We start from the raw sequence: 25,007 nt of genomic DNA, 5'->3' as shown, positions 1-25,007 counted from the left end.
TATATATATATATATATATATATATATATATATATATACACATACTACCACTGGTGGAAATATGTCTTTGTCTTAGGCAGCTGTATAACCCAATGGGTGAATAAACTTGGTTTAAGCTTTACTAATCGTCCGTGAGTTTTAAAAGGTTCATTTAGAACCTAACAAGGGATATGCCTTATTCAGGTGGGATGTGATCTGTGGGGACTTCACAATGTTCAGTTAGTATGTAATAACCTGGGTGTTACCATTTGGATCAACCAGTATTCCTCACTACCCGTGTGCTGATGACGTGGATGTCAATTAAGGCAGCCCCCTGCACCTCTCTGGTTCAGAGGAGTTCGGTTAAATCGGTTAAAGCCAAGCCAAAGGTAAAATAAATAAATAAATAGATAAAATGCGAAAGACACATTCCATTTGAATGCATTTAGTTATACAACTGACTAGGTATCCCCCCTTTCCTTTCCTTTTCCCTAGAGAGGAAGACATTTCCCAGTGGTCACTGATTGGCTACTGAGAGAGTGGGGCTGGTATATATATATATTTGTCTAACTTGTTCTAACTTGTTTAGCCTTTTTGAAGCTCAGCAGATAACGGGAACAAATAATTTCAGTTCAGAATTGTATGTTCCTTCATGTGTCACAGCTACAGTATGATAATAGAACAGAACCATTCTAGACATTTATGAATCATAAAAGCCGCTTTTTCCTCACTTGAAGATCAATAGTGTTTTTTTCTCCCTTTGCTGTCTTGAATGCAGTAATTAATTACTAAAATCAAAGGCGCGTATTTGCAACAAACACACATACATTTTTTTTTTTATGTGGGGGCTTTGAACTTCTTGAGGCTACCTGGGACGTTAGCGTGCCACCTGTGGCGCACCCTATCAACAGCAGGTGCATTTCAAGAGCGGCAAATTTGAAACCAAATAAATGTACAAATTCAAATTTCTCAAACATACAACTAACTTACAGCCTTTGAAAGATAAACATCTTCTTAATCTAACCACGTTTACCGATTTCAAAAAGGTTTTACGGGGAAAGCATAAAGTTAGGTTATGTTAGGAGAGTACATTGACAATAGCTGTGTGCAATGCATTGTCGATTCAAAGACATGCGTCACCAAAACCATACAATCAGCTAAAATTATGCACTAACCTTTTACAATCTCCATCAGATGACACTCCTAGGACATTTTGTTAGACAATGCATGCATTTTTAGTTCTATCAAGTTCATATTTATATCTAAAAACAGTGTTTTACTATGGCGTTGATGTTCAGGAAATCGTTTCCCTCCAATACCGGCAGTCAAGTCATGACGACAAAATAATTAATTAATATTAGAAAACATTGCTAAAATATTATATTGTCATTCAAAGAATTATAGATTTACATCTCTTGAACGCAATGGACTTGTCAGATTTTAAATTAACCTTACTGGGAAATCACACTTTGCAATAATCTGAGCACTGCGCCAGAAAAATACGCATCGCGATACAGACTAACCGCCATGTTGGAGGAATCTAAAATCGAAAATACTATATAAATAATCCATTACCTTTGATTCTCTTCATCAGATGTCACTTCCAAAGAGTCCCAGGTCCATAACGAATGTAGTTTTGTTCAAAAAAGCTCATCATTTATGTCGAAAAACCTCCGTGTTGTAGCGCATGATCTAAGCCAGCCGGACTTCACTTCACTTCAAGAACGGAAAAAATATATTTCCGTTCGTTCAAACATGTCAAACGTTGTATCGCATAAATCATTAGGGCCTTTTTTAACCAGAACATGAATAAAATTCAAGGCGGACCATTGGGTTTTCTTTTAAAACGTTTCGGAATGAGAGTACCCACCATCAAATCGCGCGCCAGGGTGAATGATGGACCATCACGTTCCATGGCTCTTATTCGGTCAGATCTCACTGTAGAACACTCAAAACACTTTGTAAAGGCTGGGGACATCTTGTGGAAGCAATAGGAAGTGCCAGAATATACCTCACCCCCTTTGTTTTTCAATGGCATAGGCTCAAAGTCAATTCAACACATCAGGTATCCACTTCCTGTCAGAATCTGTCTCAGGGTTTTGCCTGCCAAATGAGTTCTGTTATACTCACAGACACCATTCAAACAGTTTTTGAAACTTTAGGGTGTTTTCTATCCATATATAATAAGTATATGCATATTGTAGTTACTGGGTAGGTGTAGGAGGCATTTAAAAATGGGCACATCTTTTTTCAGTATCCTCCACAGTGCTGTTTTTAAAATCACACACATCTCAAACAGAAACCTTAGTGTAAATACTTGCTGCTGAGCAGCACACATCACATGACATTCTAGGATCTGCTAAACAGTGAAACAAACCTATCCACACTGACAATGAAGATGAATAACACGTTGTAATTTGAAAAGAATGAGCTATTCAATTTAAGAACACCCAAGTCATTATACAGTCAAGAAGATTCCGGAAAAAGCTTCAATGTTAGTATAAGCTGTGGTAAAAACGTTTTATTTAATGCTGGGTTTTTCAAGTTCTCTTTCCTTCTCTTCAGAGCTTGATGTCCGAAGTACATAACCAATAGCTTGTGCAAGTTTAATATCTCACTCTCATTAAATTCTTTAAAATCATTCAATTTTACTGAACTGAGGAAGTTTTGAAGTCATACAATGTTCCATTGAAAGGTTTAGGATAAGTAGTTTACCCTTTTGTTGGTCCACAAGGTTGTAGTAATTATATGTTTCCACCAGGGACCGTTATTATTCAAATTTGACTGCCATGAAAAATTGCTTCTAAACCACTCTTGAACAGAATGCAAAATGTAGCAGATATGAATAAGTGCTCTTCAGATCAACTATTCTCAGCTCTCCAGTGACCACCTCTCTTCCAAATACACCAGAAGGTCAACAGGAAAATAAACACGAGCTCGTATTGGAAGTCTTTTGAAATGTTTTGTTTTTGAAGGGGATGTTCAACTACAATATCTAGCTCTAGCTCTGTACCTAAAGCCAAAGCTGAACAATAAAACATGTTCTTAGACTTCAGTTTTTCTGTCTTTGCTGTCTAAAGGTTCATAACTCAATAGACGAGGTGGGCCATCATCCACTTATACTCTTGGTGAGTGTCATCCAGAAACTTTCTTTCTCTTCCGTCTGGCTCTTAACACCTTTTCACTATGATTGAGCTCCCCTTCTTCAGTCTGCAAGTGTCCCTAAATAAATCTGAGAATTTTTTCACAAAGTCATCACTCTGTCTTACAGAGATTATGTTTTGAGGACGTTTTAAAGCTTTCACCGTAAACATTTGTCAATGATCCCTTTTCCCTTTAAAAAAATGTATATGTTTGATCTTTCCTTTATCAAAAGAATCCACATTATATGACCTGAAAATAAGTCAATAAAGGCTCATCAGCAAAAGGCTCAAAATGTAACTCTACTTTAAGGTAAATCTTTGTATGGTATACCCCTTAAAGGTTTTGTAAAGGGTACAAAGATTGTTGAATAGTTTATAAACTGTTTAGCCTAATCATTGGTTTATAGATGGTTTTATGAATCAGTAACGTGCAGGACTAAAATAGCATAGTTGCACATTTGCGAGCTACATTTTGTTGAGATCTCCGCATTTAGATGAGGGAAATGAAACCATGATGCTTTACCACCAGCGATAGTTCCTTAGTCTAATCAGATTGGAAACCATTTCATAGATGGATTTGGGTGTAGTTTACAATGAAAGTTAGTAATTTGAGTTAACTTCTCACGGATAGAAATGGTGTTCAATGGCACAATGGAGTCCCCCAGCTGCCCAAGCATTTACTCCATCACAGATCTCTCCAAAACATTTCTGATTATTTGGGTGTGAATACCATCATAAACCTGTTCTTATTCCTAAGTCTCTGCTTTTTTGTCTGCACTTTCTTATTATGTAAGGATTTGCCATCTGACTAGCATTTCAAAAGGATATACAAAGACCCAACTAATTAGGAATAGATGGCTGAGTTCCAATACAATGGGGGATGAAAGAACCTTGCTAGCCAATGCCTCTGTGTACAAATCCTTTTAACCCTGAGAGCAAAAAGGACATATAGCAGCATTAGTGAAGAAATGAGGTCGTAGACCCTTGGAATGGGAAACGCTGTTCATATTCAGAAGATGGGTGGTGGTGAAATAAGAAGGGTGTGTCACAATACTCCCCCAGTCACATCAATGAACACAGATTAGCTCAATGGGCTGGTGGGCACTTTGTTTGAACCTGGCATTGTAAAGCTAAACCTTTTCTTTTTGCCTCAAAAGATGTTGGATCAGTCAGTGCCTACAACCCAAGTCCCTTCAAAGTTCCACTGAGGTAGTTTGACCACCAGAAGCTGCTAGATTATACATCCAGATTGGAAACACTATAGCACAGCAATAGCATGGCCTCTTTTCAATTTCAACAGAAATGTGTAAAATCTCCATTGCTGTCTCACACTGTAAGATGGCTGAACCCTGCCCCCCTGGAGAAAGGGATAACAGCTTTTTATTTGACATGTCGGGGGTGAGGAAAGACTGTCAGACAATGGAAAGTATGGAAATGCTCAGTGTTGAAAATTGCTTTTTACAAAGGAGACTAATTTCATCATGTCATACAACAGCTTTGTTTAAGCCATTAGCACCTGGGTCAGATGAGGTAGCCTGAAATCAATCATGCTGTATTTTAATTCTGCATGCTATTTATGATGGCTGGATTTAGTTCAACTAATGGTTATAAATGAATTGCTGAATTGCTCGGGGCTCCCGAGTGGTGCAGCGGTCTAAGACACTGCATCTCAGCGCTTGAGGTGTCACTACAGACACCCTGGTTCAAATCCGGGCTGTATCACAACTGGCCGTGATTGGGAGTCCCATAGGGTGGCGCACAATTGGCCCAGCATCGTCCGGGTTTGGCCGTCATTGTAAATAAGAATTTGTTCTGAACTGACTTGCCTAGTTAAATAAAGAATAAATAAAATAAAACTCTATTGTTCCTTTGCTAGTCACAAAGTCAAAGATCATCTCCCTAGTTTCAATTAAATTCTGCAATGGGGAAAGAGTATTAAAAGGACAGAAATAAAATGTGTTTGTCTGATACTGTAAATCGGGGATTGTTGTCCTGATTCAGCTGATTACAATCATAAGGTGAGTTGGAGTAGGGTTGCACCAAAAGTGTGAACACCCAGTAGCTCTCCAAGAGAATAATCACCTCAGGTATGAATGTGGAATGTGACCCACATGTCACCAAAGTGTGATTAGAACCCCAATGCATTATTTTGTGAGAACATCGAAGCACAGAATTTTCTAATACAGTATCTCGTTTTTGTTTGCAAATGTAATTCCACCTAAGCTCATTGTAGAGACACCAGCTTAATTTCAGTGCAGACTAGACAAGAATAATAATGGAAGGACTGTGGAGGAATAATCACTAGGGCTTTGCATATAGTGGATTACCACGATGGCTACACTAGTACATTGGGATATTGATAGAAAATGTATCACAATTCTCCAAGGGACTGTTTTGTTGGGGCTGGTTGAGGACAAAAGGTTATTTCTGAGGTTATCATATTAGAGTTGGATACTGTCGCATCTTCAAAATGTATTTTTCTCCAAAATCTGTAGCATTTCACATTCTAATTGGAACTGTAATCAGCGTAAATGCATGGCAAGAAAACTATAATTGACAAAGAATGCTTGTTAGAGTGAATTTGAATAGCAAAATGTGAGTGAAGCATCATGTTATGGACATTAATCCACAGTTCGTAAACTGTTTAATTTGTGACAAAATTGCCTCCATGCTCTGTTTTGTTGTTCAGTAAATTACCTTGAGTCAGCCGTGTAATGAATTAAACCAAATAAGGGCAGCCTTAACCTTTAAAATGTATTTTTTACTACAAGGAAACTGATGAAATTTGGAAGAGATTGATTATCTACTCTGGACATGAATCATTGTTATCAACCCATGTATGAAATAGGGTGCTTAGAAATCTATTTGGGCACCGATAATTGGCAAGAAACAAATATTAGTGCAAAATGAGCAGAGAATAAACTATGAACAGCAAGCTAGAGGAAGGAGAACGAGATTTGTTGAGGAAGGAGAAGTCGTGTTGAATGCAAACTATGGCCCCTTTTCAATTGAAGATGAATGTGTTTAGTTGCAAATGCTTGTCGTGGGTGGAGAAAAACAACAAAGTGAATTGTTCAAGCACAACCCATTCACCTAGGGAACACTGTGTCCTTGCATTCCATTTTACAGTAAGGACTTTGTGAATGCACTCTGTCTACGATCCTTTACTCACTGGTATTCAAAGGAGGATTTTGAAGTGTTCAACCCCTCAAGTGCTTTATCTGACAAAGTAGTTGAACCAGCAATGTTTAAGTTAGAATACATCTAAACTCCTCTCACTATTCTAAATTTAAGAGGTTAAAAACTGGATAGCAATTTTTGTTGTACTGTATATGGTCCATACAATATATTTATCATTTTGGGAGTGCAATTGGATTAAATGCAAATAGCACAGATGCTTCCGTTCTGCTTTCGCCTCTCAAACTGATACCGCGTCAGACACAGATGTGTTCATCGAACAAAGCAAGTCATTGTTTTGAGAAGCATACAGTTTCATTGTGCATCAAGATACAGTATAGAACACAATCATATCCATCTTATGTATTGTTTATTTGTGGAGGTGATGACCCAGTCATCACAGATGTTCCAGAGGATGGCAAATGGCTACGATGTTCCACATGAATCCACCTTGATCATTTTTTCTTCTTCTTCAAAGCAAGACAACAACATCACACGACTGAATATCGGCAATAATTCTGAAAACAACACACACTTGACATGGTAAAAGGCTTCTATTCGACTGCACCAAAAAACTATATTTGCATATCATGTTTGAGTAGATGGCAGACTATCTCATTAGTTTGAACAACGCGTCATAATTCTATGATGAGACCGAGTTGATTGTAACGTTCTAATTAAACTTGTGGAGCATGACCATATAATAAATGACTTTGGTCCATTTGTCTGAGACATTGCATTAAGGTAGAGGGTGGAACCTGAATGCAGATGTACCTCACCATGAGGAGGGTGAAAAACCCTGGTGATTACCACTAACTGCCTGTAGTGAAGATCGAGGACTTTCTTTCAGTGAAAGGGAGCTTTGACTCTTCACAATGAATCAATGTTGTGTGGCCCCACTCTGAAGTCCTTCCCCACATAAGTCCGTCTTTCTAACTATATCTTACATCTTTGTTGTTATCCACAAGGGTGGGCTTAGCATGATTAAATAGATGTGAACAAAATAAATGATGAAGAGGAAACGTGGTATACAGGGTTACTGGATCTCCAAATCCTAGAGATAATATATATTGCCTCCTCTAGGCCTCTAGATACGCAGCTGCTCCAGGTTTCAAGCTGTTTTACCAAGATGGCCACTGGCAAATACCAACTGATAAGGTCTAGTCTCTTATCTCAGCTTTAGATAATACATCTGATTAACCAGAAATTTATCCAAATCCACATCTGCTACCAAGGGGCTGTTTATATGAAGGATATTCAGCTGAGGAACTAAGTGATTGAGATTACTAACATGTCTTTTCATGCCTGTAGATTTCCATGGTCAACATGGCCTAGCTGGTGTTGCGTAGCAACATCAGTCATCAAGGAGCACACAGCACAGTTGTGAACATGACCAATCCTGAATTGCAGATGTGTGTCTGGTGTTTTGTCAGTATAGATAAATAAGTGATGATTTGTTACAGTACAGTATATGTTAATATCTATCTAGTGTTGTTGATGTATTTAGTTATATTTATGAGAACAATGGTTGAAGTAGTTGTCCTAGTTGTGATTAAATATAGCACATTGGCGTTTTTCCTCCAATTTGACACAAGAGTAAGGTTTGCATCTGTTCCTTTCGATAGTCTAGAATAGTGTCTAAGGAACAAGTCAGATATGAGTCATTTATATTCAGGTCACAGTTAGGTGGATGATGTAATAATCCAGTTATTGATTGGGAACACATCTGTAGAGGAGCCTTTATCTGTACCCAAATTGGGTGCTAGGCCTCTGATGAGTTCACCCTAGCCAGAGCTGTGACAACCTGGTGCCAATGGGAGAGGGTTCCTTACTGCAATCCATACAGATGGTGGCTTACTTCACCCCGATGCCCCACAATGAGTTACTGTATCACCTGTGAGATAGCTTTGACCAGGGCATGGGCTCCTATTCTGGATCACAATTCCCACCTGGATCGTCTATGCTAGATGTGTTGCTCCATATCTCCATCAGGTTATACACACTACAATTTCATAAAGTAATGCATCTACATTGTACAATACACTCTGTAAATCATTCCGTCTCATCCTGGTTACAGAAAACATCTCATAAAAGTGATTTTAATTAATAGCTATTGTATACTCCTGCACATACCAACAATATTTACCCAAAGAAGAATGATGATATGAATTTATTTGTTTTTCCGCATCAAGCCTTCGACTGACTTCTCATGATTTTACAAATGGAAGGGAATTTTCCACATATGATTCTTGTTCCTTATTGATAGAAAACCTACTCATGCACTGTAGTAGAATTAGAAAAATCTACGGTTTTCTGCTCTGGGACTGAACAGTGCAGCCTGGGACACCAAACACTGACCCTTCTCACCCATACCTCCTCTTCAACCACTTTACTGGTACTCTGTTGTCAGGCCACATTCTGTAGAGTGCATAGGCTACATACAAAAAGCTAAGGGGCTGGTTAAGATACAGAAAAGGCAACAAAGTGCCTGAAACTTACTGGAGAGATAGGTTTAAGTGAACTATAGTTCACCATTGTTTTCCATCTGCATCTACCCACTCTGCTTTTGAGCACCGATTCACAACAAACCCAAGCAACCATTTGAGTTGGCAATACTCTATAAGGACCGGAGAGAGTCCCTTTGACAGACGTGACAACGTCTTACTTGACGTGATTAGTCTTACTCTTTATCTACCATGTGATGCACCACTACTTCTTTAATGGATCAGGAGAGGATATCAGACCATTTTGATTGGATGACTGAGCGATCCGATCCTGTCTACTGCGCTGCCTGTACTCTCTCTGCACCATCACCACCACTACCTCAGGGTGTGATTAGATGTCATTGTGGATAAGAGTACTTCCTGACTGCGTCGTGTGCTTGAGCACTTGAGTAAACAGTAGCGCTCTGACAGTGGGGTCTGATTTCCCATCTCTCCATTGTCAACACATCCTCATGGTAACCTGTAGGCTGTAGTGGTCTCTCACAGAGAGTGCTAGCCGATTGTTTTCTAGAAAAGTGTAAGAGTCAAAGATGACCACCATGATGGCTTTGTCCAAACGTTCAGTTTGTTGGCTAGCTGGATTATCATGCACCAACGATAGAGTGTGAGTATGAGAGGGGTAAGGATACCATTTTGATATATTCGAACAAGGACTGCATTGTTCATGAAAATGCAACACCACTGTAACAGGACAGGATAGAGATGCAGGTGTCAGACATCCACAGCTAAAGCTAAGGTTGGGTTATTTTAGTTTCACACACATAGACAGGTACAGATAATGTATCATATTGCCTGTCGTTGAACCACAAACCTTTGATATAATTGAAAAAGTAGAATGCTGTATCTGTCAAAGTTGAAGGAAATAATAGAAGTCTTGTTTTAATTAACCTAATTACGAGTGGTAATTTTTAAACGGCCATATAGAAATTAGGTTACAATTGGGACTATTAGCCTCCACTTTAGAGAGTCAAGTCCACAGCAGTAATATGCAAATGATGACATATAGTGGTTTAAAATAAAATGTCTTACCTTTAGGTTAAATATATATACATCACATAGGTTAATGAATACTATTCCAAGATAATCCTGCACATTTTAATCAAGAGATTCAGGTAGCCTGGGACATTGAAAATGTTCACATAAATATGCAATTGTATTTTACATGAGTCTTTAATAAATATATGAATTAATGGCCTTATTCAATAAACTCCCATTATTTGAGCCATATGATATTTAAGTGATAATGCCCGAGAAGCCGATGTTTGGAGGATATATTTCCACAGTCTAACAACACCTGCTTCTCAGGCATAATCACTTTTATACAACGGGTTACCAACATATTCAAATAAAAAATTCCATATTTTCATTAAAAACATTTTTTTTTAATTAATTTATTCATGCTATTTCATCCTTCCAAAAGATATAGTCCCGACACAAATCTAGGCTTGCTGCACAAACTGGTTGATCGTTCGTTCTATCGGTTTGGTTGCCAGAGACGCGACCCAGTCGTTCAGTCTTTTTGCTCTGTATCTATGGACGCAGCCCTGTCTTTTTTTCCCCGAAATGTTCCATTGCCACATTGGCTGGCAACATTCTTTTTCCTTGCTTACTAGCTAGCCAACTACGGCTAATTTACAGTCACATCAAACATTGCAGCTAGAATAACAGCAAAGTAGCTACATTTGCATTTGTTTAAACTGTTTTCTAGTGACATTTATTTGGATACATCCATACCAATGAGCTAATGAGGCACAATTTCACCTCATAGAAAATGTGCTCACTTGTCAGGATACTGTTGTTCGGTGGAGCTAGCCAACACAGCTACAGTAACACAATCACTTCAAACAGAAGCTGGAAAGACTGCAAACTAACTGCCCTTCATTTAGTTTAACCTTTTTTCAATTGACATTTTTTTGTATGTAACCATAAAAATGATGCCAGCTGATTCATGATTTTGGCTGGCTGAGAAACGTTCAGTAAGGTTTATACAAATCTCCGCTGTTGAAAAATGAAGTGCTAGTCTAAAAGAAATGTGATATAATGTCTAGATGCTTTTTATAGTGCAGATCAAATTTATAAATTAGCTGGTTGGGCTGATGAGACAGTGGATTGTGCAGTGAGATGGAACAGAGTAAATAGGCATTTTAACAACATAGATTTAGCTGTTGGTAACTTGTAGAATAGACGCCGGGTGGAATGTGGTTTTAACCAATCAGCATTCAGGATTAGACCCACCTGTTGTATATTAAGAGATAATCAGTGAGGGGCTATGCGTTCTATGGAAAATAATGAACGACGCGTTGCATTGTTTTCCAGAGAACGCATATAGCCCCGAGTTGATTATACCTTTTATACCATGGCTGTAATTGAACACATTTGTCACTAGAAATGTGTTAATTTGCCGGTAGAAATGTGTTCAACATCCACTGAAGTAGCTAGCTAGCAAGTTTACTAGATAGCTACAGTGAGCGCCATGGTAACCAAACAGACTTGATGGTTTGGTTAGCTAAACTATCAGTCCTAGGTTGGCATTATGAAAACAACAATGCCAATAATGTTTTCAATTTGACTTTTGCTTACAAAAGCAGCTCGTTATAGGGAAATAATGCACGCTCTAGAATGCCCTTCAAGCTAATCAGAAACAAATATTCACCAATGCCAAGGTACAATTTAAATGATCTCACATTTCAGAGCAGACTTACAAACACAATTCTCTATTACGTTAGAGTATGTTTTTTTTGTATTGCCGTAATGGCATTACTTTTCTATAGCCAGGTAGAGTCTACTGTAAGGCACTGTTAAGCAAAAAGGTACAGTATGTAGGGTCTACTGTGAGGAATTAATCACAAAGTTATATATATATTTTTAATGAGATACAGTATGTAATGAAACTCTTGAGTTAACGCCAAAACATCTTATTGTGTACACCTGTATCATAAACTCAACAATGCCTTATTAGCTAATACACCCAAATCTAGTGAAATCAGATATAAGAAACAAGCTCCACTACATCAGCATGCACAGTGAACCTACTTATTAAGAGTTGAAAAGATATATGTTTTAATTAGCTATACCTCTAGTGAGTTAAGCCTGAGAGACAAAAAAAAGAAGTAAAATGTTAATCAAAGTGGCAAAAGAATCCTAATTGTTTTCCTACAGGCTCTCCTGTGTAGGTACTAAAATAATTCTCTGAAGCTTTTTTTTTTTTTACTAATCTTACATACTAGGTATTAGGTTGGCCTACTTACGTGCTCCCTTGTCAATTGCTGCCACATATAATAGCTGTACCTGCTAGTTCCGATTGTGCATGCTTACATGGAGCTGAGCAGAAAGTACTTCAAATATATGTCAGACAAACTCTCCAACACATTGCAAGACAAACTTGATAAAATAACAATATCAAGAAATACTTTTCCAACTTTCTGATGCCTCAAGTGTTCTTTTTTAGTAATACCAATATCCATGTATTCTAAAGGCCCACAGGGCAGTAATCAATAACTTTGATGGAAACAAGTGGAGATAATCAATAACTACATGCAGTGCATAGTTTGATCCCATTTTTACCTTAAAAACTAAGCTAGGCAGGCAACTGAAAATAGCACAACAGTTAACACATGTATCCTGAATATTTAATTAGATTAGGGCAGCTGGTATCCTAGTGGTTAAGAGTGTTGGGCCAGTAACTGAAAGGTTGCTTGTTCAAATCCCACAACTGACTAGGTGAAAAATGTATCAATGTGCCCTTGGACAAGGCACTTTAACCTACTTGGTCCTGTAAGTCGCTCTGGATAAGAGTGTCTGCTGAATGACTGAAATGTACTTTGAATAGTTTGTATTTTATAAAAAGTCAGTAGGATTAAGGCAGCAATGCCAGCATGAACACTATCTGCTCTTTCAAGAGTCCCAGGTGTTTGGTATGAAACTGGGAAAGGAGACAAACTGTTGAAGCAAAATATGGATTTATTCCCATTTCCTATTTGGGTGAGGGGCATGGACCAGAAAGGCAATATGACCCTGAAGCTTTGTTAGGATCCTGGTGTGAATTATGGAAGCTAAGCTATTGCTAGTTTCCTCTGACGTCCCATAAATCACCAGGCATGTCCAGCTTTTATTTATTTTTCCTCCCACATTTTCCTGCAGTATCTTTTACAGTACACACCAAAGTTCGACATTTTGAGGTGAAGACCAATACCTGCACGTCAACTGTTGTAGACCACAAAAGTGATGGCATACTTTAAAGTCAATCTGCATGCTTAGAAGCTGAAATTGTGGTATTTGCAAAGAGGTATTATTTGATTTCATTGACATACCAAGACGTGTGTTACGGCTTGGTAGTCGTGGAGGAGGAATGAGGCGCAGGAAGCAGCGAACACAGGGTAGTGGTGTTTTTAATATACACTCACACAAAAACAAATGTTCCCACACACAGGGGAGAAAGTACATACGGCGTCAAAACAACGTCGACACGAACATAAGCCGTCTGTCAAAGAAACAATCATTAATCCCGCACGAACAGGAGCGGGCCAGCTAAACTAAATAGCCCCTCTAATGGCTAATTGACCACAGGTGTCACAAAATAAAAAAAGGGAAAAGCAAAAGGGAATCGGTAGCAGCTAATAGGCCGGTGACGACGACCTCCGAGCGCCACCCGAGCAGGAGGGGGCGCCACCGTCGGTGGGAATCGTGACAACGTGACAATTGTTTAACAAGTGGCATAAGAAGGGACATTACTTAACTATTTTGGTTGGAGGATGCAATTACTGGTAATTAAAAAAAAAAAGCAATTAATCTTCCTGCGACCGGTGTGGTGATACTGATTGTTTGTAGATTGTTTGTAGACAACTGGAACATTTTAGCCATACAGTAGCATAACCCAGCTACGGACAGAAGTGACTTTATGTAGCAGGTTGGGAGAACTAACGCCGTGGGTAAGGGGAATTAACGCAGCAGATTAGGATAATTAAAGTAGCAGGTTAGGAGAATGTTGTTAAGGTTAAGAAAAGGAATAGGGTTGTCAACAACTGTTATCCCCAATGCGACAACGGCATACATACAGTATGAAATGGCACATGCAAAAGAGGGCTAGCATAGCTGGAAGCTAACAACAGCACAGTAGGCCTAATGCTTCGATTACACCGACAGCGTCATTGCATTTTGGTACACCAGAATTACATTCCTTTCCAATGAAACGCTGCGTTTGCCTTGCAGCATTGCGTTGCAGAGACAGTTGCAGAGGCAGTTGCAATGTATTCGGTGTGGTGCATAAATTGGATTAAGGCTTTGACCACACCGACAGCGTCACTGCGCAAAATAGTACTCAGCATCATCTGGATATGTATGCAACAAAAGTTCAACATTCACCTTCTGCTACTATTTCTGTCAAGCCGTCTACGCATACAGTTTGACGCATATGTTCGATAAATCCAGCCATTCATTGGAAATTAATGTAATTCTGGTGTACCAAAATACAATGACGCTGTTGGTGTTCAAACCATTAAGCATAGCAACACACCTTAACCTAAACGTCCCTTGTCTGAAACAAATGTTCAATAAAATATTTGAACTTACTTTGCCAATTGTCCGTGGGTCAAAATGATTATTAATCAACTGACTTCAAAACGCAGGTCTCTGTGTGTGGCAATCAAGACTTGTTTGCTCGTGACCTAAGGCACGTCTACACGACGGAAGTGCATGCACGCGATGCATACATACTAACCAAAGCATTGCAGGTGTTTACATGGTTTTGCGCATGTACCAGGTGATAGAAATTTTAACAGCAGTATCGGCGCTCTAAAAAGTCAGGTAAATAATACTTTCCTGAAGATATTTTGTCTCAAATGTCGAGCCACTGAAGGACCAACCACACAGACAACCGGTAGAGTAAGTTTGAATGTAATTTTATTCAACAGAGAGGGTTGAAGGGCTGGCCTTTTAAAGGGTCAGTGCAGTCAAAAATGTGATTTCCTGTTTATGATATTTCCACACTTTGAGGTCAAAATGACACTCTGACATTGTGAAAATTATGATAATGACATTTTAGTGAAAGAGCTTTTAAAAAAAAAAAAAAGAAAACGCCTGGAATTTCTGCCTTTTCAAGTGGGCTGGAGTTTTTGGCCCACAGCATGACATCACAATCTGATCTGAGTATTCTGACTAATGAACAGTCATCTTTTGTTTTTGCATATGTATCCTCCTACTTTAAAGGGTAAGCGGGGTAGGCTCTCTAGAGTCTAGACTCTAGAGGATCCTATCCGCCAATCAGGGCTGTGCACGAAAATATATTAACATGTGTATCAACATGCCCTCACCATCAGTCTGAGCATTTCAATGGCAAAAGGAGGCTGGGGGAAATAAATGAACATACAAATTTTTTGTTACTTTCAAGAAATAAACACACACATTGATTTATTATGCATACATTGATGATTGAAAAAAATACAATTAAAAAGACTGCATGTGGGCTTTAATATCTTTGGAAAATTCTCAATTGGGCTAAAGTTTAAGTTATATGGAGTACAGCTACAGGTAAAAGTGGCATTACGTAGCATGTTAGGAGAACTAGCGTATTAGGTTAGGAGAATTAACGCATCAGGTTAGGTGAATTAACGTAACAGGTTAGAAGAATTAGGAAAAGGGTTAGGGCTAGCTAAAATGCTACAGTTGTCCCCGACCTGACTCTAACTAGCCACAACCTTCCTCTCCTCGACTCCTCCATTGTGGTCTCCTACAAGACCCAGAAAATGATAAATGGTCACCATATGTAGGAGCGAGAGAAGACCATGCACACGTTTAAAAACTATACTCTACTTCCATTTTATCTTTCAAATCTGGCACAACCAGCTACATTTCTTTTAACCACTTTACAGATATATTTTGTAAATGTGCCTGAGAAGGAGAGAATCATTTCATACAAGAGCGTTGGTTTCCACATTTTTCCTCTCCTTTGCCTCCTCTCCTCGATTACCTTCAACCTTTTTCAAAAGGAGAAGAGGACACGAGGAGTTGAGCAAAACCAATTGAGAATCTCCCTATGTCATGGCCTATGTCATTCAGAAAATGTTGTTTTAACCATAATATCTGCCCCAGCAAATTGTTTTTATCCGACAGACCTTAATAAAGACAAAAAAATACAATTGAAAAAAAGTACTATATGTAAATGCAAATGTACTTAGTTTGTCCATTTGCAACGTTGGCAGATAGCTAGCTACATAACCTAGCTGGAAATTGAAAATGTTGCTACATGGCCTAACATGGCCTAATTTGGGGGGATCGGTATAGCTACATGTCATATTTATACACTTTTATCAAATATTTGCCAGCTTCCATTCTCTAGTCTGTTGTGGTTGCTTAAAGTTAAAGTCATTTGCTGCACTAGTCGGCGGCCATGTCCCCCTCCCCTCTAACTGCGAGGTATTATGTTGAAAAGTATTCTGATGAATGTAGAGAGGGGTTTCACACAAAACAAACATGTGATTGTGGCACCATGTAATGGCATGGAACACCAAATCAACACAGAGAAGAAAATAATAAAGAGAGACAAAAAAAACAATCAGCTGACAGTCAGTGTTATGTTCCAAGTCTGAGGTTACTCAGCTACGGTACACTGCATAATTATCTGTGAGCAATTACACACACACTGAGTCATTTGCCTTGGTCAGGTTTCATGTTGCTGTCATGTTGGTTGTGCATAATTTATTACTCTGATCTGCAGCCAGGGACAACTATAAAGATGAGACAAACAGGTTGCATTTGTAGTCTGTAAAACAAGGAGTCCTTCACCGTCTTGTCTACAATCTCCACATATGACTGGATATAAATGGTAAATTATGGGACTGCACAGAGGGCTGTCCCCTGACCCCTGCAGTACAGAGTTAGAAGTTGTCTCTAATTCCCCAAACTCAGTGGTTCTTGACACACATTTGCATGTTTCAAACACACAATGACACACTGTACTGACAAAGAGGGGTGTTTTCACATTCACCTCCACTGCTTTCAATTGAGAATTTACACACTCAGAGGCACGCACGCACACCCCACAAACAACACGTGTAGCCACAAAACAAGATAATTGAATGTGTCAGTGATGGCTAATTTCCAAACTCCCTTTCTCTCCCATTCCTCCAGCCTCAGGTGGTGTTTGGGACCAACACTTAATGTCTGCAGCACCAGTGTCAGAAAGGAACTATTGATTCATGGTTCCTGAGGAAGAATCTGACACTTTTGTATGGATTCCAGAGATAAGAGACAACCCTGCAGCCTGCTGGAGTGCATCATCTCCTCCCTCTCTGGCTTGTGGAGGAGTGAGAGAGGTCAAAGCAGCCGCCCAATCCCTGAGAGAGGAATTAGAGAGGCCCTCCGGGGCCTTGAGGTTGCAGGATAATCACCTCAGTGGCTTGGCTAATGGAAAGAGAGTTCAGCTAGGGGCTCTCCTCAGCCTAGAGAGATGGGAGAGTTGGCAGACTGTTGGCAGGGCCACCCACAGACCTGTCACAGGTAACGGTGAGTAAGACCAGCTGCCTACTCTGCCCTCCTCACATCCATACACTCTGACACCTGATCCATACACCTCTCTCTCATACATCAAATGAAGATTATGGGCCCCATGCTGATATCTATATTTATCCAGAAATATACGTACATATTATGCTTAACAGTAGCTGTATCTACCTGTAATGTCAGGTAATCTTGGAACAGCATGCTGACCTGTAGTCTTTCTTCTAAACGTGTTATTTCTCAGGTCCAACAGCATTGCATCCTGAACAGATATGGGACGTTACTCTTCGGATTTAAACAGGGTTGACGTCCTGAAACACTGAGGACACACTGTCATCTGCATTTTAAAAAACAAGCGTTAATCAGTCTCTTTCGTGGAAGGCTAACACATTATCAGGATAATAAACACAAGAAAGTGATTGACATTCATCCGAGGGCCAGAAGTACACAAATTGTAATTTCATTGAAGATATTGCCGATCAGTTAACCAGGGATGCTGTCTCATGCCGCTTGTACATTTCAGATTACTCTCATGTTATCATCCACTCTGACAAGATGACTGTGGTTAAGGCTTAAAGGAAACATGACAAAAGCAATATCACCCTGATTAAATTTGCTCTGCTGCTGTCTTCATTCTGGATACAGCTTGATATGCTGGCCTTGTTTTTGCTCTAAAAAGAAAATGGGTCAAAGGTAATCTTGCACACTTAAAGGTGCATTATGCAGATATCGCTCTGCCAATAGTTTTCCTAAATTCTGTTTATGTGACAAAACAAGCAGTCATTGAGTAGAGAATCATTGTACCATCTAAACCGCTGTGAAATATTTTTTACATAACCATAAATATTGTATTTTAAGCTGGTGTACAAAAGCAAAAGTAAAATGCACAAAAACAAAACTTAAGAACGGGAAGCATAGAAATAGCGCATATTGAACAAATCTTCTTAGAGCTTCTTAGACTTGTCGTCAAAGAGAATGACAGATATTTAACTCAGGTCGTCCAAAAAGTTACATATTGTGGCTTTAAGATTATAATGCAAAGCCCAATGGCAATGATAACACTGGGGAAATATATATATATCCCAAACAACCATGATATTGAAGTACACACCTTAGAGTTTATAACTACAGTAATTCCAAGGTCAAAAGGCTCACACAGTGCTTTTCTCACTCACTTTAGCAAGGTCCCTGTTAGAGTAACTGAGTGTTTCTCAGTGTGTTGCCCCTCCATCAGAGGCTGATTCCCAGGCTCCCGCCAGACTCAGGTAGGGGAGCAGTAGGAGTTTGAGACTCAGCTAGGGGTGGGGTCGGGGGTTTTAGAGGAGGTTGAGTTTCTGTTTACCTCCAGTTACCTCCCAGGGGAAATTCGTTGTAAGCCTCATTCAGGTGGAGGGAAGTAACATTTTATTCCCACTCTCTTTGCCATTGTTTTGTAACACTAGATATGCAGAGGCAGTCATTTTGACTGCATATGAATTTAAAATGGAAGTATCTCTGCCATTTTTAAAGTCATGCCCCCTCTGTCCTTGACCTTTCCCAAATAAGTCTATTCAAGACACATACAGTACCAGTCAAAAGTTTGGACACACCTACTCATTCAAGGGTTTTTCTTTATTTGTACTATTTTTGTCACGTCCTGACCCTGGTATGAGGTCATTTTTCCCTCGTAGATTGGTCAGGGCGTGACAGGGGGGTGTTTCGTCTATGTGTTTTGGGTTTTCTGTTTTCTATGTGGGTTGTCTAGAGTTTCACTCTATGTTGTCATTTTCTATGTTGTGGCCAGGTATGGTTTCCAATCAGAGGCAGCTGTCTCTATCTTTGTCTCTGATTGGAAGCCATACTTAGGCAGCCTGTTTTTCATGGGGTTATGTGGGTGGTTGTTTCCGTTTAGTCTAGAGTACCTGACAGGACTGTTGTTGGTCGTTTTCTTGTTTTGTTGTTGAAGTGTTTTCGTAAAAAAATCAAAGAATGAGCATTATACACGCTGCACCTTGGTCTCCATTCACCAATTTTATACATTGTAAAATAATAGTGAAGACATCAACACTATGAAATAACACATGGAATCAGGTAGTAAACCAAAAAGTGTTAAACAAATCAAAACTATCTCAATTGGGTTGAGGTCGGGTGACTGTGGAGGCCAGGTCATCTGGTGCAGCACTCCATCATTCTTTCTTGGTCAAATAGCCCTTAAACAGCCTGGAGGTGTGTTTTCGGTCATTGTCCCATTGAAAAACAACTGATAGTCCCTTTAAGCACAAACCAGATTGGATGGCATATTGCTGAAGAATGCGTTGGTAACCATGCTGGTTAAGTGTGCCTTGAATACTAAATAAATCACAGACAGTATCACCAGCAATGCCCCCCCCCTCACCATCACACCTCCTCCATGCTTCACGGTGGGAACCACACATGCAGAGATCATCCGTTCACCTACTCTGCGTCTCACAAAGACATGGCGGTTGGAACCAAAAATCTCACATTTGGACTCATCAGACCAAAGGACAGATTTCCACCGGTATAATTTCCATTCCTCGTGTTTCTTGGCACAAGCAAATCTCTTTTTCTAATTGGTTGTTCTTTAGAAGTGGTTTATTTGCAGCAATTCGACCATGAAGGCCTGATTCACGCAGTCTCCTCTGAACAGTTGAGGGTGAGATGTGTCTGTTATTTGAACTCTTTGAAGCATTTATTTGGGCTGCAATTTCTGAGGCTGGTAACTCTAACTTATCCTCTGCAGCAGAGGTAACTCTGAGTCTTCCTTTCCTGTGGCAGTCCTCATGAGAGCCAGTTTCATCATAGCGCTTGATGGTTTTTGTGACTGCTCTTGAAGAAACTTTCAAAGTCCTTGACAGGATTGACTGACCTTCATGTCTTAATGTAATGATGGACTGTCATTTCTCTTTGCTTATTTGAGCTGTTCTTGCCATAATATGGACTTGGTCTTTTACCAAATAGGGTTATCTTCTGTACACCACCCCTGCCTTGTCACAACACAACTGAAATTCCACAAATGAACTTTTAACAAGGCACACCTGTTATTTGAAATGCATTCCAGGTGACTACCTCATGACGCTGTTTGAGAGAATGCCAAGTGTGCAAATCTGTCATCAAGGCAAAGGGTGGCTAATTTGAAGAATCTCAAATATATAATATATTTTGATTGTTTAACACTTTTTTTGGTTACTATATGATTCCATATGTGTTTTTCCCTTGTTTTGATGTCTTCACTATTATTCTACAATGTAGAAAATAGTAAAAACAATGAAAAACCCTTGAATGATTAGGTGTGTCCAAACTTTTTACTGGTACTGTAGTTCAGCGCTTGAACACGGTAATTAACTACAATGACCATAACTAGTCAAATGATTTTGTCTGACAACTATACAGCATGCTTAATAAGCAGATTAGCCTAGCTAAATAGGATGACTAAAGGAATGAAAAATAATAAGTAATCATATAAAAAATAAGTAACATAAGCACTGAAAATGTGTATTATTTCATAGTTATTTACTATTTTTTATTGATGTATACCTAATGTGGATGTATACCTAAGGAGACAATTGAATATTTTTTATGTTTTGGCATTTGAATGTTCACTATTTTTGGCTTTGGAATTATCAATAAAAAGCTCTAAAATCATTTTAATGTCATTATTTCATAATGCATTTTATGTTTAAAAATAATTATCTGAACCGAAATCAGAAACCAGAAATGTTTTAATATAATCTAACCGAAACCGAACCGACCTCAAACAGTATTAATCAAAGCAAAATATAATTTCCAAGAATAACCGCTGTTCCATGTGCTCCACACATGGTAATGAAATGGCTAGTGTCTTCTAATGTTACCCCAGACCTTCATAAACACAAACAAATGATTATTTGTGTTACACAGTGCTTTCAGAAAGTATTAACACCCCTTGACTTTTTACACATTTTGTTGTGTTACAAAGTGGGATAAACATTTATTTAATTGTCCTTTTTTGTCAACAATCTACGAAAAATTAGAACATTTGTAAACAAATCAAAAAAATATAACACTAATATATTTTGATTTAATATGTTTTCAACCTCCTGAGTTAATGCATGTTAGAAACACCTTTGACAGCGATTAGTCTTTCTGGATTTGTTTCTAAGAGCTTTGCACATCTGGACAGATTATTATTAAAAAAATTCTTTAAGCTCTTTCAAGTTGGTTGTTGCACATTGTTTGACAGCCATTTTCAAGTCTTGCCATATATTTTCAAGACAATTTAAGTCAAAACTGTAACTAGGCCACTCAGAGACATTCTATATTGTTTTGGTAAGCAACTCCAGTGTATATTTGGCCTTGTGTTTTAGGTTATTGTCCTACTGACACTGTCTCCCAGTGTCTGTTGGAAAGCAGACAGAACCAGGTTTTCCTCTAGGATTTTGCCTTTGCTTAGCTCTAATCCATTATAAAAAACTCCCTCATCCTTGCCATTGACAAGCATACCCATAACATGATGCATCAACCACCATGCTTGAAAATATGAAGAGTGGTACTCAGTGATGTGTTGTGCTGGATTATTTCTAGTTCATTTCTATGCCAGATTTATTGTGTTCTTATTTTCGTGCCTTGTAAACAGGATGCATAATTTGGAATATTTGTATTCTGTATAGGCTTCCTTCTTTTCACTCTGTCAATTATATTATTATTGTGGAGTAACTACAATGTTGTTGATCCATCCTTAGTTTTGACCTATCGCTACCATTAAACCTTCTAGTGACCTGGTGTATTGATACACCACCCAAAGTGTAATGAATAACTTCACCATGCTCAAAGGGATATTCAGTGTCTGCTTTTTTCTACCGATAGACACCCTTCTTTGCGAGGCATTGGAAAACCTCCTTGATCTTTGTGGTTGAATCTGTGTTTGAAATTCACTGCTCAACTAAGGGACCTTACATATACTTGTATGTGTAAGGTACAGATATGAGGTAGTCATTCAAAAAAACATGTTAAACACTCATTATGTGATTTAAAAAATTTTTTTAACCCTAAACTTATTTAGGCTTGCCATAACAAAGGGGTTGAATACTTATTGACTTAAGACATGAATACTTATTGACTCAAGACATTTCAGCTTTTCATTTTAATCAATTTGTAAACATTTCAAAAAACATAATTCCACTTTGACATTATGGGGTATTGTGTGTAGGCTAGTGACAAATATTCTAAATGTAATACATTTTAAGTTTAGACTGTAACACAACAAAATGTGTAAAAAGTCAAAGGGTGTGAATACTTTCTGAAGGCACTATATATGAAATGTACTTATTAGACTGTTATAATGTTGCTGTCTCAAAGGTCCATCCAGGTCTGGCTTTTTTTAGTGTTAAAGTGCACATTGACCTTTAGCTGGGAAGCATCCCTTGGAGAGGTTGAATAAGTTCACTATGGAGCAACCCTGGGAGAGATACGTTCATCTCAGGAAATGGTCAATGTGAACACTGACTGCTGGGTCCATACCAGTGAAAAGCTCTGTACATTAATGTGCAGTGTGTGTGTGGGCAGTGTGTGTGTGCATGTGTGTGCATGTTCATGGTGTCACTGGTTGTTCTGTGTCACAGTTTGCTACTGTATGTTGACCTCCGTTATTGCTCTAAGTCCTCCCAGCATCATCCAGTAGACACCGTTCAGTATCATAACATAGATCACCTCTAGGGAAAGAACAGATTGCTCTTTTGCTCTTACAGATTTATTAACGTCATCAATCATTTTATAAAAAGCATTTATTTCAAAGTTTTTCGCTTCTTAGATAGAAGCACATAATAAAGCAACAGTACAATGTTCATAAAATATAAGTGTGATGCTGTAACACTTTCTAACATGTTGAAATACTGATATCTGCATGTGTACTAAAATAAGAACATTTTACAAATAGGTACCATAAATTCGACATAGAAATTAGGCATTATTCACTACGACAGGACAGATTGCTATTTTCTCAACGAGGGAGAAAAAATACGCCAAAAACAAAGAAAAAAAAAATGAAAGAGAACAAAAAAAAAATCAGAAATCATAATAACATAATAAAAAAAATTGATTTACAAGAACCAATAGGCGCAAGTTTGATCCTCAAGAGACATATTTGCACATTGTTCTGTACATACGTTATATGGACTTCAGCTTGCTTTAGGATATATTTTTCAAGTTGCAAAAAATGCACTGTGATGCAAGAAAGTCCATTACTTAAGGCGATTTTTGAGCTCACAGGTCTTTCCTTGTGATTGATCATTGGTGAAATTGGGCTGAAAGGGGGGATTTTTCTCTGGATTTGTGAAAAAACACTGTCTCTGTTTTTGTTGAATCCATCTTCCTCAGGAAGAGGGAGGTGCTACAGGAGCGACCAGTCTCAGTTTGCTGTTACTGTTTTCTCATAGGTTTTTCATTGATATAAGGCAACAATTTTCTCTTCTCCTTTGTGAGCTCATTCACAGTATCAACAATTACATGTCTCTCTGTGACCCACATTCCAACCCCAAACCGTAGTAACCTACAAAATGACTAAAAAAGTGAAATACCAAGTGTTATTTGATCTCTCACCACAAACATTAAGCATGTCTTCATTTTTCATTCACACCAGTACATCCCACAGAGGTGATTTTTTGTTTTTGTTTAGTTTTTCAGTTTTTTATCTTTCTCTCTCTCTCGCTCTTTTGTCTCCACCTCCTCAATACCATCTGTCCTTCCTTACCAAACATCCCCAACAGGTATCTAGTATACTGCAAGTATACTTTACACGTACGAATAACAAAGTTTACTATAAATAAAAATGCTTGTGGTATACTTATAGTAAACTTCAAGCACCACACAAAGTCAGTGGAGGGTTGGAGAAAGGGCGTAAGGAGATGGTTGGGGAAATGGGTGAACGTTAAGAGTTGTCATCAGCGGAGTCTTTGGTGCCGTAAAGGTCGGCCAGCTTCTTGAAGCGCGGGCCCCAGCTTTGGAGGTAGTCGTAGTCTAGGTCTGAATCTGTGGTCACCGACTCCAGCGAGCTGAGGGATCCAGCGATGGAGCCCCGGCCCTCATAGCCATAGATTTGGATGGAGTCATAAGGCGGGGCCGTGGGGTCGCTGTCTGCGTCGTTAATGCGGGTCTTGATGAAATCATCCACGTCCACACTGTTGGCCACGGGGCCCCCGCCAGGCCTCATCGGGTACTGGAGCTCAGGCTTGATGTCCTTACGGGGTAGGAAGCCGTTGGCACCGTCAGGGTTCTGTAGTGTAGCAATGTCGAAGGCCTCTGTGTCCTCCTCTCCACCGCCTTCATCATCATAGGTGATGATATTCTCACGGATGTCTTCCTCCTCGAAGACGATGAGTGGCTCCTTCTTCTGACGACGCAGTGCCACAAACAGCACCACGATCGCTGCCATGAGAAACATATCAAATCAGCCAATCATGCAGAACCTCTAGCTCTTACAGCTCTTTTAAATACCTTTAGCATATCAAATTCCCTAATTAGCCACGCTTTGACAGATGTGGGAAAAAAAAATCACAGCTGCACATAATTTGGATTAAAAGTGCAAAAATATACAGTATGTTGAATTACAGGTGGTATGAATCTGTCAACATTTTTAAACAGTATTAATTGCAAGTTAAATAATCAATCGAGCCTGTATAAATAATCAAAACGCACACTATTAATACTCTGTCAGGCATCTGCCCATAAATACCTAAAA

The 25,007-nt window shown here is 38.9% G+C and overlaps 1 protein-coding gene across 1 annotated transcript in view; it reads right to left on the bottom strand.

Annotated features, from left to right (window-relative positions):
• Positions 1-23,037: 23,037 nt before the first annotated feature.
• The window catches only part of LOC115202912 (cadherin-11-like), a 74,568-nt gene continuing 72,598 nt past the window's right edge, over positions 23,038-25,007 (bottom strand). Inside the window, exon 12 of the mRNA XM_029767079.1 lies at positions 23,038-24,694. Coding sequence (XP_029622939.1) covers positions 24,198-24,694 — 497 coding nt within the window. The 3' untranslated portion in view covers positions 23,038-24,197. The remainder of the gene's footprint in view (positions 24,695-25,007) is intronic.

The sequence above is a fragment of the Salmo trutta genome, chromosome 12 (genome assembly GCF_901001165.1).
Source record: "Salmo trutta chromosome 12, fSalTru1.1, whole genome shotgun sequence".
Lineage (NCBI taxonomy): Eukaryota > Metazoa > Chordata > Actinopteri > Salmoniformes > Salmonidae > Salmo > Salmo trutta.
Note: the sequence above shows the minus strand (reverse complement) of the source record. Positions and strands in the feature narration are given on the sequence as shown.